General features: G+C 32.2%; 1 protein-coding gene across 17 annotated transcripts in view; it reads left to right on the forward strand.

Annotated features, from left to right (window-relative positions):
- Window positions 1–17668, forward strand: part of DLG1 (discs large MAGUK scaffold protein 1) — a 228839-nt gene that overhangs the window by 116295 nt on the left and 94876 nt on the right. For all 17 annotated transcript variants that reach the window (XM_064493982.1, XM_064493986.1, XM_064493998.1 and 14 more), the window contains 2 exons: window positions 7532–7585; window positions 16278–16328. In XM_064493982.1, the coding sequence (XP_064350052.1) occupies window positions 7532–7585; window positions 16278–16328 (105 nt within the window). The remainder of the gene's footprint in view (window positions 1–7531; window positions 7586–16277; window positions 16329–17668) is intronic.

Consider the following 17668-nt stretch of genomic DNA (forward strand, 5'->3'; position numbering starts at 1 on the left):
CTTTTCTCTTTTATTTATCTTTGCTGTAATGTTCATTACTTCATTCTTTGTAGTAACTTTGGGTTTAGTTTGTTCCTTTTCTAGTTCCTTAAGTTGTAAAGTTAGGTTATTGATTTGAGATCTTTCTTGTTTTTTAAGCTAAGCATTTGTAGTTGTAAACTTCCCCCTTAGCACTGCTTTTGCTGTGTCTCATGAGTTTTGGTATGTTGTGTTTTCATTCTCATTCATCTTTTAAGTCTTCTAATTTCCTTTGCAGTTTCTTCTTTGATTCATTGGTTACGAGTGTGTTGTTTAATTTCCAGAACTTGGCAGATTTTCCATTTTTGCTTCTGTTATTGCTTATTCTCTTCATCCCGTTTTGGTTATAGGAGATACTTTATTAGATGTCTTTCTTTCTAAATCTATTGAGGCATAATTTGTGACCTAACATGTGGTCTATTCTGGAAGATAACTCCAAGGCACTTGAGAAAAATGTATCCTGTTGTTGGGCAGAGTGTTCTAAATATGTCTGTTCTGGTTGGTTTATTGTGTCCTTTAAGTCTTCTACTTCCTTACGTATGTTTTGTCTGGTTATTTTACACATTATTTTGAGTGGGTCATTGAAATCTCCAACTGTTGTTGTAGAAGTATCTATTCTCTTTAATGCTGTCATTTTTTGTTTCATAGATTTTGATGGCTTGTCATTAGGTATACAAATGTTTGTAATTGTTATATCTTCTTGCTACATTGAACTTTTTATTAATATGTAATGTCCTTTGTCTCATAACTTTTTTTATTGAAGTATAGTTGATTTACAATGTGCTAGTTTCTGGTATACAGCACAACAATTGAATCATACACACATGTATACATAGTCTTTTTCATATTCTTTTTCATTATAGGTTATTGCAAGGTATTGAATGTCTCTTGTAACTTTTTTCATTTAGATTCTATTTTGTCTAATATTAGTGTAGTCACTCCTGGCTTTTGTTTACCATTTGCATGGAATATGTTTTTCCATTCTTTCACTTTTAACCTGCTTGTGTCTTTGGATCACAAGGGAGTCTCTTGTAGGCATCGTATGATTGGGACATGTGTTTTTATCCATTCTTTCAATTTTTTTTGATTGAGGAGTTTAATCCATTTACTTTTAAAGTAATTCCTGATAAGGAGGGGCTTCTTTCATTTTGCTATTTGTTTTCTGTATTCCTTATAAATTATAAATTCCTTCCTAAATTACTGTCTTGGTTTTTATTTGGTTGATTTTTTTGTAGTGGAATGTTTAAATTCCTTTATCATTTCCTTTTGTGTATATTCTTTGGCTATTTTTTCTGTGGTTACTATAGAGATTATATTGACTATCCCAAAATTGTAACACTCTAATTTGAATTTATACCAGCTTAACTTCAATAATATACAAAAACTCTGCTCTTTTTAACAGTTCCATCCCCACCCCTTTCAGTTGTTAATGTCACAAAATTACATCTTTATACATTGTAGGTAGAAGAACATAAGCTAATAAATTTTAAATGCATTTGTCTTTTAAATTATGTAGAAAACAAGTGTAGAATTACAAAGCAAAGTTACTACAATACTAGCTTTTGGACTGATAATTGATTTTAGTTATTTACTAATGTTGGCTTTACTTCTCTACTAGTAATTAGCTTTTAGACTAATTTTTAAAATATAATTTAAAATATTAGTCTCTTAAATCATGTAGATGACAAAAAAATTGTTACAAACCATTGTTACAATAATACTAGCTTTTTTGTATATATCCTTATCAAAATCTTTATTTCTTCAAACATCTTGAGTTATTGTCTTGTCTCCTTTCATTTCAACCTGCAGGGTTCCCTTTAGTATTTCTTTCATGGCCAGTCTATTGGTAATGATCTCCTTTAGCTTTTGTTTATCTGGGAATGTCTTAATTTCTCCCTCATAGTTGAAGGATAATTTTGCCAGGTACAGGGTTCTTAGTTGACAGTGTTTTTCTTTTAGCACTTTGAATATACCACCCCACTGCTTTCTTATCTCTAGAGTTTCTAATGAGAAATCTGTTGTTAGTCTTATTGAGGATGACTTACATACTGAGCCACTTTTTCTTGCTGCTTTCATAATTTCCTTTGTCTTTCAGCAGTTTGATTATATGTCTGAGTGTGAATCTCTTTGAGTTCACCCTACCTTGAGTTTGTTAAACTTTTTTAGATGTTTATAGTCATATCTTTCATCAAATTTGGGAATGTTATAGTCATTATTTCTTCACATATTCTCTCTGCCCCTTGATCTCGCTCTCCTTTTTCTTGGACTCCCACAGTGTGTATGTTGGTCTGCTTAATAATGACCCACAAGTCATTAGACTCTGCTCACTTTTCTTCTGCCTTTTCTTTCTGTTCTCAGACTTAATAATTTATGTTGTCCGTCTTAAAAAGTTCCCTGATTCTTTTCCCTGCTCAAATCTGCCTTTGAATCACTCCAACGAATTTTTCATTTCAGTTATTAATACTTTTCAGAATTTTCTTGTTTTCTCTTTTAGGCTTTTTATCTTCTGTTGTTTTTTCCATTTTGTTCTTATGTCATTTTTCTTCACTTTGTTCCTCTTGTCTTTTAGTTCTTTGGATATCTTTAATATAGTTTTAAATAATTTTTCTAGTGGATATGCCAGCAGCTCTTTTTGAGAGTATTTTTTTCCTGCTGTTTTGAATTGGTCATATGTTCCTGTTTCTTTGCATGACTTGTGATTTTTGTTGTTGTTATTGAAAATGAAAAGTTTGAATCTTATGAGTTCTCTGGAAATCAGATTCTCTTCTTTCCTAGAGTTTACTGGGGTTTGGGGGGTTTTTGTTTTGGTTTGGTTTGGTTTTGGTTTTTTGATTGCTGTAGGCTATTTCTCTGCTGAAAATCAGCCTATGATATAACCTTAAGGTCTTCTCAGGTTTTTTTCTGTGCCTGCACCTTCTCCAGGCATACACAGTGACTTTCTAATTTCCCTCATATATGTGGTTGCTTTTGAATATTCTAATCTTCAGTGTCTGGCTCTCAAAAGGGGAAAAAGAGAAAAAATGAAATTGTGGGAGGAGGTGCTTGCTCTTTAAATCTCCTGGAAGTCACTTTAGCCAGAGGGGGAGGGATTACATCAATTGAGGGAGGTTCAACAACAGTGGCTACTGCCTCTTTGCACCTCCATGATCAGAAGCAGCAATCAAAGCACAGATTCCCTATATTTGGAGGACAGAATCTTTTTTTTCCACCCACCCCTTTCCCCACTCCTGGCTTGTGCAAGCTTTGTGCCAGCTGCTCCAGAAACACTTGCACAGCTATTGGTAACAGGGCTGAGGGGTGGGAATTGAGTAGCTGCTACTGTGCTAAGAGCTGAAATTGACTGGATGAACCACAATTTGCCGCCTAATACTTCCCTTGGAAGTTCCAGGCCTTCAACAGACTACAGAATTCCAAAATAGTTACATCACACTGGCAGTTGCATTCTGCCAGTGCAATTGTTACCTAGGTGAAGAGACAAATTTGTGGGTCTTGTTCTGCCATCTTCCCAGAATTCATCCTATTTGTTTTTACAGTCATTTTAACTTGCAGCGTTCACCTAAGTGATAGCATTTAACTTTTAATGCAGTGTGTCTCAAATTAGAATCCAAGATGTACTTTCTGGGGTTTGTGAGTTCTGCATTTGAAAAACGCTTGTTTATAATTTAGTAGGGGAGAAAGAGCAAGACAGTAAACCAATAACATAATGAAACTTTGATAAATGCTAAGAAGGAGAAATACAGTGTACAGCCTAAAAGCATTTTCTGAACTCCTAATTTTGGCCTATTAAATAACTAGATCTTAGAATTATTTTAACACAAATGTTTTAAAATATAATATTGCCCTCTGAAATGATATAAGAACGTTGCAGTACGTTACAGCAACAGACCCTGTGAGGCCTTTTATTAACTAAATAAAGTAGTAAAAGTTGGATGAGCAGAATTATGTTTACGTCTTGTTACTAATACTTTGGTCAGATTCTTTAGAGATTTGTTAGCTTCTCTTTCAGGTATATCCCTCCCCTTTACTAACTACCCCCCATTTCTAAGTGAAATATAGGACTTCATTATTTTCTAAGTTAAAACATGTACAATGTTATGTATTGTTAGTAAATAATAGATTAGCAGTAGATTTCTGTGGTTTACAACGTATTTTCTTTTATGTTACTTTACTGGGTCCTCACACAGTCCTCATGGCTAAAGGCATGTTTTGCAGTCTCTTTATAGATGGAGAAAATAAATTTCAATAACCCTTGTGATTTACTTGTACATTCAAAGCCACTGAATGATAGAGTGAGGTAGAGAGATCTAGAACTATTTCATAAGTGTCATTTAAACTGAGGTGCAGAGAAGGGTTTTTCTTCATTGGAAATAACTTTCACGTAGATTCTTCTCAAGTCTTGTTGCTGTTGTTTAAATTCTTCCCTAAGTAAAGCAGATAATTCTGTGTTACCTGTTCTGCTGCCCTCTGTCCTGGTTACAGATCCCAAGGTAGTAAGCTAGCCAGATTTGCTACTGATTTTTAGTGTCCTTTACTTCAGCTGTCTGAAAGTAGCAGATTCCATGGCCAAACTTTTATGTATCTCTTCCTTCAGAAGTAGCCTATTCTTCAGATTTGGTGCTAGAGTATTGTCTCTTTCTGAGTTGTGCATCATACCCTCCAAGCCTTTTGTGTTGCCCCATTCCTGCCACCTCCGAATTTAAGGGGAATGGAGTACTACTTTGTCAGATACCATTTCTGTATGCTGTAATAAAAGAATTTGGAAGATCTCAAGTTAGTAAGTCAGGGTGTAATGTATTCCACAGTAAATGTTTTAATTTTCTACCTGCTAACAGTCTTAAATACTTTTATCATTTTGGGTGGCTAAACTTGAGGTCATCACATCATACCTCTTGAGCTTCACTTATATAGGCTGTTATTTTAGGCCGTATTTTGTGACATGTCTTTTAAAAATTGCTAGGTTGTCTTATCCTGACTTTAGGGGTTTTTGTTTTTGTGTATGTGTGTGGTTGTGTTTTTCTGTAGCAGAGAAAGGTTTATTGCAGGGCCAAGCAAAGAAAATGGGCCGCTTGTGCTCAAAAGAGCTGAATTCCTCCTGACATTAGTTTTAACTGAAATTCTTACTTAATCCCCAATGTGAACATTCCTGGTTTTTGTTCAATTTCAAGTCCCTTAATCCCATGGTTTCCCTTCAAGTATGATCATTCACTCATATTAATTCCAACATACATCTACAAATTAACTTATTGTACATATGTTAGTTACCTCATCATATCTATTAAGTCAGAATTATAAATTCTTTTTATTAGTCTGTATTATTCTTTATTCAGAACTGAACTTTAAAACTGAAATTAATTTTATGACATGAATGCTAATATCTTAATAGCAACTCTAACCTATATTTCACAACTGCCTTAGTTATTAACCTCTCACACTAAGTACTTGACTCAATATAATTGTTTTGCCGTATTTTATGATTGCTGTATTTTATGAAAAAATTCAAAAATCCTCAAATGTAAAGGGAGTAGTACATTGAATTCCCATGTATACTTATCACCCAAGTACAAAAGCCTTCAACTCATGCACTCTTTTATGAACCATAACCCCTCCTTCTAACCTCTCATTGTCATTGTTTTAGTTTGAAGTAGATTTAACACTTTGTATCATTTCATTTCTATGTATTTCAAATATCACATAGATCTTTCTATGACTAAAATCAAGATAACTTGTATACAGTGATGATGAGTTCGTGATCATGAGCAGAGCTATATTGTGATAATTTTAGTATAAATTTGATTTTGATAAAAAACCAACTTTTTCCACTATTTTTGGTAATAAATGAGCAGAGGGGACCAAATGGTTTTCTTGCCATAATTTTTGAAGAATGTAACTTCTTTGTAACTTTAAATAGCCTTATTCTTTCTTGCCCACCTCTGTAATTGCTTAAGCAAAATAAGATGAAGTTGTACCATTAATTTTTTAATGAATTAAAATATTATCAATTTGCAGAATCTCAATATGTCATTGGAAAAGGAACAATTTCAAATATTTGTAAAATCTCAAATGTTTTGACTCGCTATACTTAAATAGCTATCTCACAAATGGTATTTTTACCTATTAGGTTTGGTTTTCACTGAGTTGTTTGAAAATAGACTATTATATTCAAAGGTATATATAGTAGTTATGCACATAAAGTAGTTAATGTCATGTTTATATTTAATAAAATATTCCCTATTCACTTTTGTTTGTTTTTTCAGGTTTTTTAATTGTTTCAGCTGTACAGCAGTGATTCAGTTATATATTTTTTTTCAGATTATTTTCCACTATAGTTTATTAAAAGATACTGAATATAGTTCCCTGTGTTATACAGCATATCCTTGTTCCTACTCATTTTTAACTTGCTGCTTCCTGTAGCTCAGATGCATACTGTACAATTATTTAAGCATGTAAACGTATTGTCTTTAGCATTTTATCATTTGATCATACAGATCTAGTACTTGCTGAAAATAATATAAAACATTTGAATATCCATCTGTTAGAAAAGCCCTTATGCTTGGAAGAAAATGGTTATTTTGTATATAATGTTTCTTTCATGCAACTTTTATGTCTGATTATTTAGTTAATGGAATAGAAGAAGTGTTAATGCTTATAAACATATCTTAAACTTTACTTAAAGGATAATCATCTTTTTGATTCTCTGAAAATGTCATTTGACTTTGTACTTTTATGCTCTTAAATATACAGAAGAAAGATAATTTTAAAAGGAATAACATCAGTCTTCTGGTATGGTCTGGTATGTTTTTTGTTTGGTATTAATTGTGTTTTATTCTTTAAACTTAATTGCACCTACTTAATAGACCAAGCTGTTTTCAGTCGAATTAGACCTATGTTATTCTACTTGGTTTTTTGTTTTGTTTTGCTTTTTGACCATTATTGATTTGTGAGTGGTCTAGAATAACAGATGGAAAGCAGTCATTGTAGTTGATCATAATTGATGGCTTTTACATTGAGTATGTTTCCAGTATTCTGTTAAGTTTGGAATTGATTTCTTTGTATGGCTTTTGTGTGTGGGGGTGTGTGGGTGTTTAAACAGAGTTCGGTGTGGGTCAGAATTTTTTTTTTCTGGATGATAAAATGATTGGACTCTTCATGGGATCCTTGACACTAGAATAGCAAATGAATTCTAAGCAATTTGCAGTTATTTGTTATACTAGAGAATATTTGTGGATTTTCTGAGAAGGCTTGGTAACTTCTTTGCAAATCTTAAGAAAATTGTGTCTGATTTAGCAGAAGTAATCATTTATTTCTCAAAAGCAAGTATCACTTAACTGCCTATACCTAATTCTTCCATTGGTGCTAGAAACCGTATGCATTGTTTAACATGTGGAAAGTTTATGTAAAATTATAATTTTAAGAAATAGCAGATCTTTCATATGTTTCTAACATTTGTGAATGTTAATGTGTAATATGTGAATTCTCATATTAAGCCTAACACATTTACAATTCTTTCTTTAAGGCAAATCCTCCTCCAGTACTGGTCAACACAGATAGCTTGGAAACATCAACTTACGTAAGTTCCACTCCTCCCCACATTTAAATAATTCTGTTTTTCCTGTTTAGGTTTTGAAACAGGTACAAAGATCACAGAATTATTTTCTCTAATGCATTATAAATATAATATTCTATCACTGAGCTGTAATTACTAAAGTAAATGAAGCAATTTTGTCCATTTTTGGTTGGTTTTTTCTATACTTGTACAAAGCAGAAATGTTGAAATAGAGATTTATGGTTTTATTTTTAAATTAAAATGAATAACTTTCACTAAAGGCTGTCTCTGGCCAGTGGTCATTTACACAATGCCATATGTTCAGAATCATTTTTGAAGTCTAATTGGGTGACTAGATTTAGTGACCAGGTTTATATGTGTGTTCACATGTTAAAATAATTAGTTATAATTTTATGACTTTAAGTTGATTAGTGCTTGTCTCTAAACTTATTTTGTTTAAAAAAACAAAACAAAACTTCCTCCCTTAAAGTAAGTAGCCAGAACAACAGAATCTAACATTTTTCACCCCAAGGTAAAATATCTTTGGAGATGTTTTAGAAGTAGTGCCTGCACTGTTTTAAAAAGTCAAATGGTACATAATATGGTAGACTGTAAAAATCTTTTTCTTCTATTTTCGAATTGTAGTTAATTTCAGTCTGTGCTTTAAAACATTTTACTTGGCTTTTTATTCTGTTTTATTTATATGATATATCAAATTTGGGGGAACTTTTTATATTCTTATTTTTTACTGAAGTATAGTCTATTTACAATATCAGTTTCATGTGTACAGCAAGCAATTCAGTTATACTTACACATACATATTTTTTTTCAGATTCTTTTCCATTACAGCTCACTACAAGAAATTGGGGGGATTTTTGAAAACTTCAAATAATAATACGTAATACGAACCAAAAATACTCTTTGCAGGCAATGTCACCTTTCACACTGATACAGAATACTTAAGCAGAATTTTGTTTGTTCTTCTGTCAATATTTTCTTCTTCACATTTCTTTCTCTCTCACTGTTTTCTTCTGTTGACTTATGTTTTGCTTAAGGGCAGAGTCGGTCATTAAATATTTTGATTTTAAAACCCTTTCAACTGAAAGGTTAATATAGAAGAAAATGATATCAAAGAAAATAAATACACATGCATTTTAGCAGAAATATCAACAAATTAAAAGCAAGATTTCCATAGAAGCAGCCAACTTAGAGTAAAAGTTGTTTAATTTCAGGTTTGTATGACATGTTATTAAAAAAAAAATGTTCCTGCTGAGCAAGATATGCTGGGGCCACTATCCATATTGGGAGATTTGCTAAGACCCACAAGGCTCAGAATATAGTACTCATGGATAAGATTTATTACAGCCATGTGATAAGTCACGGATAAGTTGGGATCTACAGTCAGATTACAGGGCTGTATGTCTAGAGGAATCCATGTTTAGGTTTCCTTCCACTTTCTTCCTCCCAAGATGGGTCACACCAAATGCTCTTTTCCCCAGCAATGAAAATGCAACAACATGTATGCAGTTTTTCTGCCCAAGGAAGCCCATTATGGACTCCAGTTGAAGTTGTTTATTGGTTGTTGGTCACATAGGCACCCTCTGTCCAGCACATACCAAATTTCCAAGCTCCCAGAAGGAAAGCAGGTGTTCAGCAAAAAATGCATTGTCTCTGCAAAATCTAGCTATAGTAAATAACCTTTTCAGTTAGGGAATGATAGGAACACTGCCAAAATCAATTTCCCAAATGCCTGCTTAAACTCTTCTAGAGATAGAGCCTTAGGCCTGATGTATTAACCCTTTTCTTTACATAAGGAAATAAGATAAATTCCAATTACTTTAAGCAAGGTTTGTCAGAGTGTGCTACTTTATCATTCTTAAAGAACACTTTGTGAAATATTTAAGTAGTAACTATTCTTTATGACTATTTAGTTTAATTCTGAAACTTAAAATATATCCCTGAATGGTTTTCAAACTTACTATTCCTTTGTTAATTCCTGATCATTTAATACTAGCTATGTATCAATGAATAAAAATAAAAATTGCAGCTGTTGCCTTAGAACACGTTTTTTTTCCTGACTGTCATCACCACACTTCCCAAAATTAAGTAATTATTGAACAAGGTAATGCATATACATTGTACAAAATTTTAAATAGATAAAAGTGTATCTGGTGAAAAGTGAATCTTTCTTCCACCCCTGCTCCCAGTCTTCCAGTTCGTCTTGCCCAAGGCGTTAAGTGTTAGTAATTTTGTGTATATATTTATATCCTTCTATAAACATTCTGTGCAAATGCAAGCATATGTGTTGTTTTTAAACTTTTACCATATAAAAATCAATGCCCTACTGATAATTTTTGTATACTTTTCTGTGTATATGCAGCTGTATAATCAGAATATATTCATATGCATAGATTGCTCAGTGTGTCAAGTTTTAGATTTGATCATTATTGCTAAGTCACACCTCATAGAGTTATACCCATTTATACTTCAACAAAAATTATCAATATTTTTACCCCCCACTAGCATGATGTGTTAATAAACTTTTTATCTTTTGTTGGCATAATGTTTAAAATGGATTAGCTCATTGTTTCAACTTGAATTTGTATTATATCTTTCCTTTTTCAGCTGTTTCACCTTAGAAAAATTTTTTTCTTGAGATATTTACATACCACAAAATCTACTCTTTTAAAGTGTGCAATTCAGTGATTTTAGTTATTCACATCATTGTGCCATCACCACCACTTTCAAATTTCCAGAACATTTTCATCACCTTGTAAGGAAACCCTGTACCCATTAGTAGTCACTCCTCATTCTGCCCTTACCTCATCCCCTGGCAACCACTATCTACTTTCTGTCTCTTTGGCTTTGTCCATTCATGTAAATGGAATTATACAATATGTGGCCTTTTGTGTCTGGCTTCTTTCACTTAGCATAATGTTTTCAAGGTTCACCTATGTTGTAGCATGTCAGAACTTCATTCCTTTTTATGGCTGAATTATTTTTCATTATATGTACACACCACATTTTGTTTATTCATCCTTCTCTTGACAGACTCTTGGGTCATTTCCACTTTTGGATATTATGAATAATGCTGTGGTAAGCATTGGTAGACAAGTATATGGGGATTAATGTCATATTATCAATATTATGTCTTTCAGTCCACAAACACAGACTGTCTTTCCATTCATTTACATCTTTAATTCTGTTAATAATGTTTTATAATTTTCAGTGTACATGTCTTACACTTCTTCTGTTAAATTTATTCCTAAGTATTTTATTCTTTTAATGCTATTGTAAATGGAGTTCTTTTCATGATTTTATTAGGGATTTTTCATTACTAGTGTATAGGAATATAATGAATTTGGGGGTATGACCTTCTATCCTGCAATGTTAATAAACTCTTTTAGCTCTAATGGTTTTTTGTGTGTACATTCCTTTGGATTTTCTATGTAAGATCATGTTCTACAAACAAAGATAGTTTTACTTATTCTTTTCCAATCAGGATGCCTTTTAGTTATTTTTCTTGCTTAATTCCCCTGGCTTGAACCTCCATTAAAATGTTTAATAGAAGTTGCTTTTGCAACTAGTTTTGTTCCTGATCCTTGGGAGAAAACATTCAGTCTTTTACCATTAAGTATGATATATTATACTCAATTTTAAGTATTAATCCACTACGCTGTACACCAGAAACTAACACAACATTGTAAATCAACTATACTTCAGTTAAAAAATAATAATAATAAAGTATTAATTGAGGTTATAACTTCATTGTCATTGGATTTGAATCTCTCTCTGTTCAGGCCTGTTCCTTTCCTAAACAGTAGAATGTTAAGGGAAGGCAAAATTAAAAGCAAAAATTCTAGAGTTCTTACTGGTCCAGTAATGAGATAGAAATGAAGTAATTTGTTGAAATAATTCCCATCTGTTCCTCTATCCTTATTTTCCTTATGACAGACCATGAAGAGTGATGGTTAGGAAAATTTAATTTTGCTTTGGAAACTTTCTATATACTGAAAGCTTCAGCATGTGTAGTGTAATTGATGACTGCAGTATTTTAAAATTTAGCTTAATGGCTGTTCATTATTTAGGGAAATTTTTTAATTCTTTGGGGGTTAATACTTTATATTTAGTAATGTTCGTATTTCATTAGGAAGAAAATTTTCTTCTCTCAAATACATTTTTATTTTTAGATTCTTACCTTATGGTGGTATAGACTTTGAGGTTTTTAATTGCCTGAGATTATGCATTAATAGTCATATGAATGTTGATAAATAAAATCTTGAATTTCATTATATTACTCTATAGTTAGAACCTAAATTGCACCTAAATGACAGGGAATTAATAAATTAGACTTCTTTTTATCTTCCTTTAAACAATCTTATACCTATTATGTATTAGGATCTGTGTGTCCTGTTTGGATATATTAGTGCAGGCTGTTTAGAAAATTAAAATCTTTGGGAATAAGGGACTGAGGATATATGTATTATAAATTTTCTTCTGCTTCTTTATGGCATGTTATCCATAACTAAAGCAAATCATATTTTTTAGAAAGCTTATACAACTTAAAAGTTACACAATAAATGCTATTCCAATATACTAGCAACAACCATTTGAAAATGAGTCCATTAATTCTATCAACAAAAATACAAAATACCTAGCAATTAGCTTAATAGGAAATGTATAGAGTTTGTAGTAAGAAAACTACACAGCTTTACTGATGGCGTAAGAGAATACCTGAGTAAGTACAGAAGAGAATTTGTTGCTGAACAGGAAGATAAAGTTGAGGTCATAATTTTTCCAAGATTAATGTATAAATTTGGTATAGTGCCAAGCATAGCACCAAAAAAGAGAATGTGTGTTTCAGGTCAGGGGAGGAGAGAGGAAAGGGAGGCAGAAGGAGGAGAGACAATGTGTGTGTGTGTTTTGGAGGGATAGAGTTGGACTTAATGATTCATCTAGAGCTGTGCCATCCAAAAATAGTAGCCACTAGCCACATGTTGGTGTTTAAATTTAATTTAAATTGATTAAAATTCAATAAAATTTAAAATATAGTTTCTCTGTTGCACTGGTCACAATTTAAGCAGTCAGTAACCATATGTAGATAGTAACTCCTACATTAGACAAGGTAGATTATATTACATTTTCATCATCACAGAAACTTCTTTTGGACAGTGTTCATATAGAAAAGTTAAAAACTCAAGAATAACTAAGTAAAATTTAAAAGAAAAGTATTGTGGGTGATTTCCCTACCAGATAATAAGACATATTATAAAACATAATTTAGTTAAGGTAGCTCAGTTCTGGTCCCAAACCAGATTAGATAAGTGGAATAAAACTCACCTTTGCTATATGTTATATAATCTGTTTTTTTTTTTTTTTCTCTGATCAAGTTTATTATAGATCAGCTGTTCTTAGTTCTTAGTTATGGCTTTATGAAGCTTTTTCCCCACTAAGATTAAGATTTTTTTTTTTAAATATTGAGGAATTTACCAGCTATTCTTAAATGTCTTTGGAATTTTTGCCTTTTACCCAAAGTGTTGCCATAACTTCTTTACCAGTTTACTTTTCTCTGGTTTTTCTCTATTTCTGTTATACTGCCACGGTTCTTTTTCTGGAAAATCTAGTAAACTTACTTGATGCTCAAAACTTTCGAGAATGTTTTTCATTCATCAGGAAAGCATTCAAGACCTTTCACAATCAGGCCCCAGTCCACTTCTAGTTTCTTCTACAGCTTTCACCCTTCCCCCCCATACACAATACTGATTTGTTAATAGGACTACAAAACTAGGAAGTAATAGCAATGACAGTTCTCAAGAAGTGTTCTAAATCTATTTTCTGTTTTTAAAGGGAAAAAAACTCAGATGTCTTATCTGTAATATTTTATCTAAAAATTGTTCTTTCTTCTCTAATTTTATCTTTCACTTTATCCTGTTAATTGAGAGTAATAAACCCAATAGCCAAGCATGTCTTTCCTTTTGGAAGCCACATTTTGTAAAGATACTATAAAAGGAAAACTAAGCAAACCAACCATTTTGTGGTTTTGCTGGAAGCCGTATTGTTTTTCAAAATATTACACCAACATTGGCTCTTTTTATTATTATTTTTTTTTACTTTTGCTTTAATGAAGTGATAATTTGTGGGTTTGGTAATGTGCTGTTGGCATTTAGAAGCCCAGTTTGAATGTGTTTAATGATGTTATTGAATTTTCTCTATACATGAAATTATCAGTTGCAAGTTATTGAAGGTTTAGGAATAAAGTCATTTGGGGTTCATATGGCCCTCTAACTTTTTATCTTTTTAAAATCACTCCATGCTACCTGTAATCCTTACCAGATATCAGTAAATCATGAGTTGACATTAAGTGTCAGGGACATTTACTAAATACCTAGCTTTTGAGAAAGCTTAATGGTGGAAATCTTAAATTCCTTAAAGCAGAAATTATGAGGTCACAACACAAAAATTTTGCATATTAACACCAAAAGAGCTGTATAAGTACAGACTTGAAAATGTTTTCCAGAATAAAATTTCAGGCTTTTTAGAAATAAACAAATGAACAAATATAGAGGCCAATGTGGCAGTTTTGGGATTTGGCCAAGCCATATGCTGAGAAAAATTTATTAACTTTAATGGGTGTTTTTAAAAATAGAAAAAAGTAATAAGCATAAATAACTGGGCATTCAATTTAGGAAGCTTTAAAAAGTCTAAAGAAAGAATTGATAAAAATAAAAGCAGAAAAATAACATAAAATTTAATAAATTAACGATGTTAAAACTACTTCTTTGATAAAGACTGGTAGACTTTTAGCAAAAAAAAAATTAAAAATGGTACAAATAACCTTTAGAACAGGAACTGCAGATAAGGGTTTTATTTTTACTCATAAAAAGGAACTTCCAGTAAAGTTGGCAGGATATGCATATGTATAATCCTGCTGCACTGTACAGGCACAGAAAGCATAGATTAATATGTTTATTTATTTATTTATAACACATCATTTCAAAAACAAGAAAATCTCTTCAGGTTAAAAAGAAAATAAAACAAAGTAGCAATTAGGTCTGAATCCATTAGAGCCATAAGAATTAAGAACCCAAAAAAGTAGTAGAGATGAGTTTCAAAAGCCCTCAAGAAAAGAACCCCTTACTCCTGAATTGGATCTGAATTAGAGGTTGCTTTCTTATAGTATGGCAAAGAAAACAAAGTAGCTTACATAGATTTCATTATTCTGTTGTTTCATTATTCTGTTGCTGTATAACAAATCACCTTGAAACTTAGTGGCTTAAAATTAATTCATTATTTCTGATGATTTTCTGGGTTAAGTGGATAGCTCTGCTTTACATGATCTTGAGTGGGGCACTGGAAAAGACTGGAAGATCCAAAATAAAATAGCCTCATTCACATGGCTAGCAGTTGGTGCTAGCTGCTGGTTAGAAGTGCACCTGGGGTTATTGGTCAGGGGTCTTGTTGCTCCTTCATTTGAATCTCCTCATAGGTACTTGAACTTCCTCACATTATAGCTTCTGGATTCTAAGAAAGTGCATTCTAAGACGAAGGCAAACAATACAAGGGCATCACATGACCTAGATTCAGAAACCACACAGCATTTTTTGTGCCACATTCTTTTTAACAGAGCTCATTTAGGATCTGCCTAGATCCAAAGGAAGGGGAAATAGATAACATCGCTTGATGGTAGGATGGTTTAACCATATTGCAAAAGAGCATGTTAGCATGGAAGATAGGTAGCATCTAGAGAATGCAGTTTATCACAGTCCCTGTTTGACTGACTAGATTATTTTCCCTGGCTTCATATCACCAGAAATGTTAAAGCAATGATTTGAATCCAAGTTAATCTGATTCCAAGGACTATTCAGCCTTCACCATTGGCTCTCACTGTGGGAATTACTTCTTCCAGGAGGGTATAAGGAGTAAATTAGAAGGAATGAGAGAAAATTCTTGGTCTGTGTGATGTGAGCAGGAATTTGAATGGTGAATCAAACTTGAACATGAAATACGTAACTGAAATTTATGACAGGAAGCACTAAAGTAACAGATGTGGAGGTAGGAACTTGCAGGATATGTAAAGGAAGGAGCAAGTCATTCAAATCTGATGGTGTATAAGCTCATGAGAAACATACGTTTGGAATGAAGTTGAGTGATAGATTGGGGTCAGTTCATACAGTCTTGTATGAGAGTTTCTGAACGTTTTAGGGGAAGTATGTTACTATATATGGGCTCCATAAAGATCCATCTGCGTAAAACACATTAGAATGATTTGAGCAGTGGAGAATACCAATCTAAGAGATGGGGTAGATTACATTTGCAGTAATCCAGAAGAGATTAACAAAGGCTTGAACAAAGGTAATAGAAATGCAAATGAAGAGATGGTGGCTTTCCAACAAAAAATGATGTATTTAAATCAGTAAGAATTGGCAACTGATTAGATGTGTGGATTAAGGCAGAGATGAGAATAGGAATTCAACTAGTATTAAAAGCTAACTGTACCCTTTCTGCATTTGAAAGTCATAGTACTATGAATGTCAACTCTTTAATCACATTTGTACTTTTGCATTCCTTGAAATCTTTCCTTAAATTATTAAAATGAAACTGTATTATTTGATTACTATCATATTTAACGTTTTTCGTTAAGAAGTCGTACAAAATTATATCTTGCCATTTTACATTTTACTCTAAATTTCTGTGCTACTTCTTTTTCCCCCATTAGGTTAACGGCACTGATGCAGATTATGAATATGAAGAAATCACACTTGAAAGGGTAAAAACTGTTAATTATCTTGTTTTTATGCATAAATTTGTTGCTTTAAAGAACTCATTAAATATACTGCTCTTTCATATAGAATCCAAGGAAGATCATCGTTCAAAAACAGAACCATATAGTATTCATTTCTTTAATAAGTCCACATGTCATAAAATTAGCTGTGGCATTTTTCAGAACATGTTGCTTTTCTTTAATAACATCTTTTTAAAAATAAACTTTTTATTTAACATACTTTTAGATTTATAGAAAAGTTGTACAGTCAGTCTCCATTTACCCTGGACTCAGTCTCACCTATTGTTAACATTTTGCGTTACTAGAATACATTTATTTCAACTAATGAACCGATATTGATACATTATTATTAACTGAAGTCTATGCTTCATTTGAATTTGCTTAGTTTTTATGGTTTTCTCTCCCAGGGTCCCATCTAGAATACCATATTACATTTAGTTATTATGTCTCCTTAGGCTCCTCTAGGCTGACAGTTTCTCAGATTTTTCTCAGTTTTTATTTTTATTTATTTTTCATACAATAAAATATTATTTATTTTAAATAAGTATTTAGTATCCTAGTAACATGGTCATTCTGTCAGTTTTCTTTCCCAGCAAAATAATAATCGTAGATTTAATGGAAAAGACTTTGTTGAAAACTTCTCATGAATTCCCCCAGTCAGAAAATAAGGATACAATTCAGATGTTTAAATTTTCTTAATATATTTTTCTCCTTAAGAATATCTGCTCAATTTATACTGTACTTTAGCAATACCACCTTGTCTGACCAGCATTTTTGGGGGGTGAAGTGTTCCATACAAGTAAATTTTCTAAGCAACTGAATGTAGGTTTAAGACTAAAATCCTGTATAATTAGATTTATTTATGTTTGAAGCCAGAATAGACTGAGTGAAAATAGACCTGAAAGAATCTTTTACATGTATAATAGATTTTTATTGCCTACTCCTGAATTTAGGTCACCTGTTCAAGTGAGGTGGATGACTGAATCTTACAAGTAAACAGTATTAATGTCACATTTTAATGTGGCATTTTGGTTTTTTCCAGTTTTATTGAAATCTCTTGACTCTTATCCCTTTTATCTTACTCATTTTTAATTTTTTCCTAGTACCTTTTAAATTCCTTTATTTAGTCGGAACCGAACATTGTATTTTTCACTGACTAAAGACCTTGAGTTCCGAGAATTGGGGAAATGTTGTTAAAGGGTACAAACCTGCAGCTAGAAGATGAGTAAGTTTCAGAGATCTAGTGCATAGCATAGCAAATATGGTCATCAGTTCTGTATTACATATTTCAAAATTGCTAAGAGACTAGATCTTAAATGTTCCCA

The sequence above is a fragment of the Camelus dromedarius genome, chromosome 2 (genome assembly GCF_036321535.1).
Source record: "Camelus dromedarius isolate mCamDro1 chromosome 2, mCamDro1.pat, whole genome shotgun sequence".
NCBI lineage: Eukaryota > Metazoa > Chordata > Mammalia > Artiodactyla > Camelidae > Camelus > Camelus dromedarius.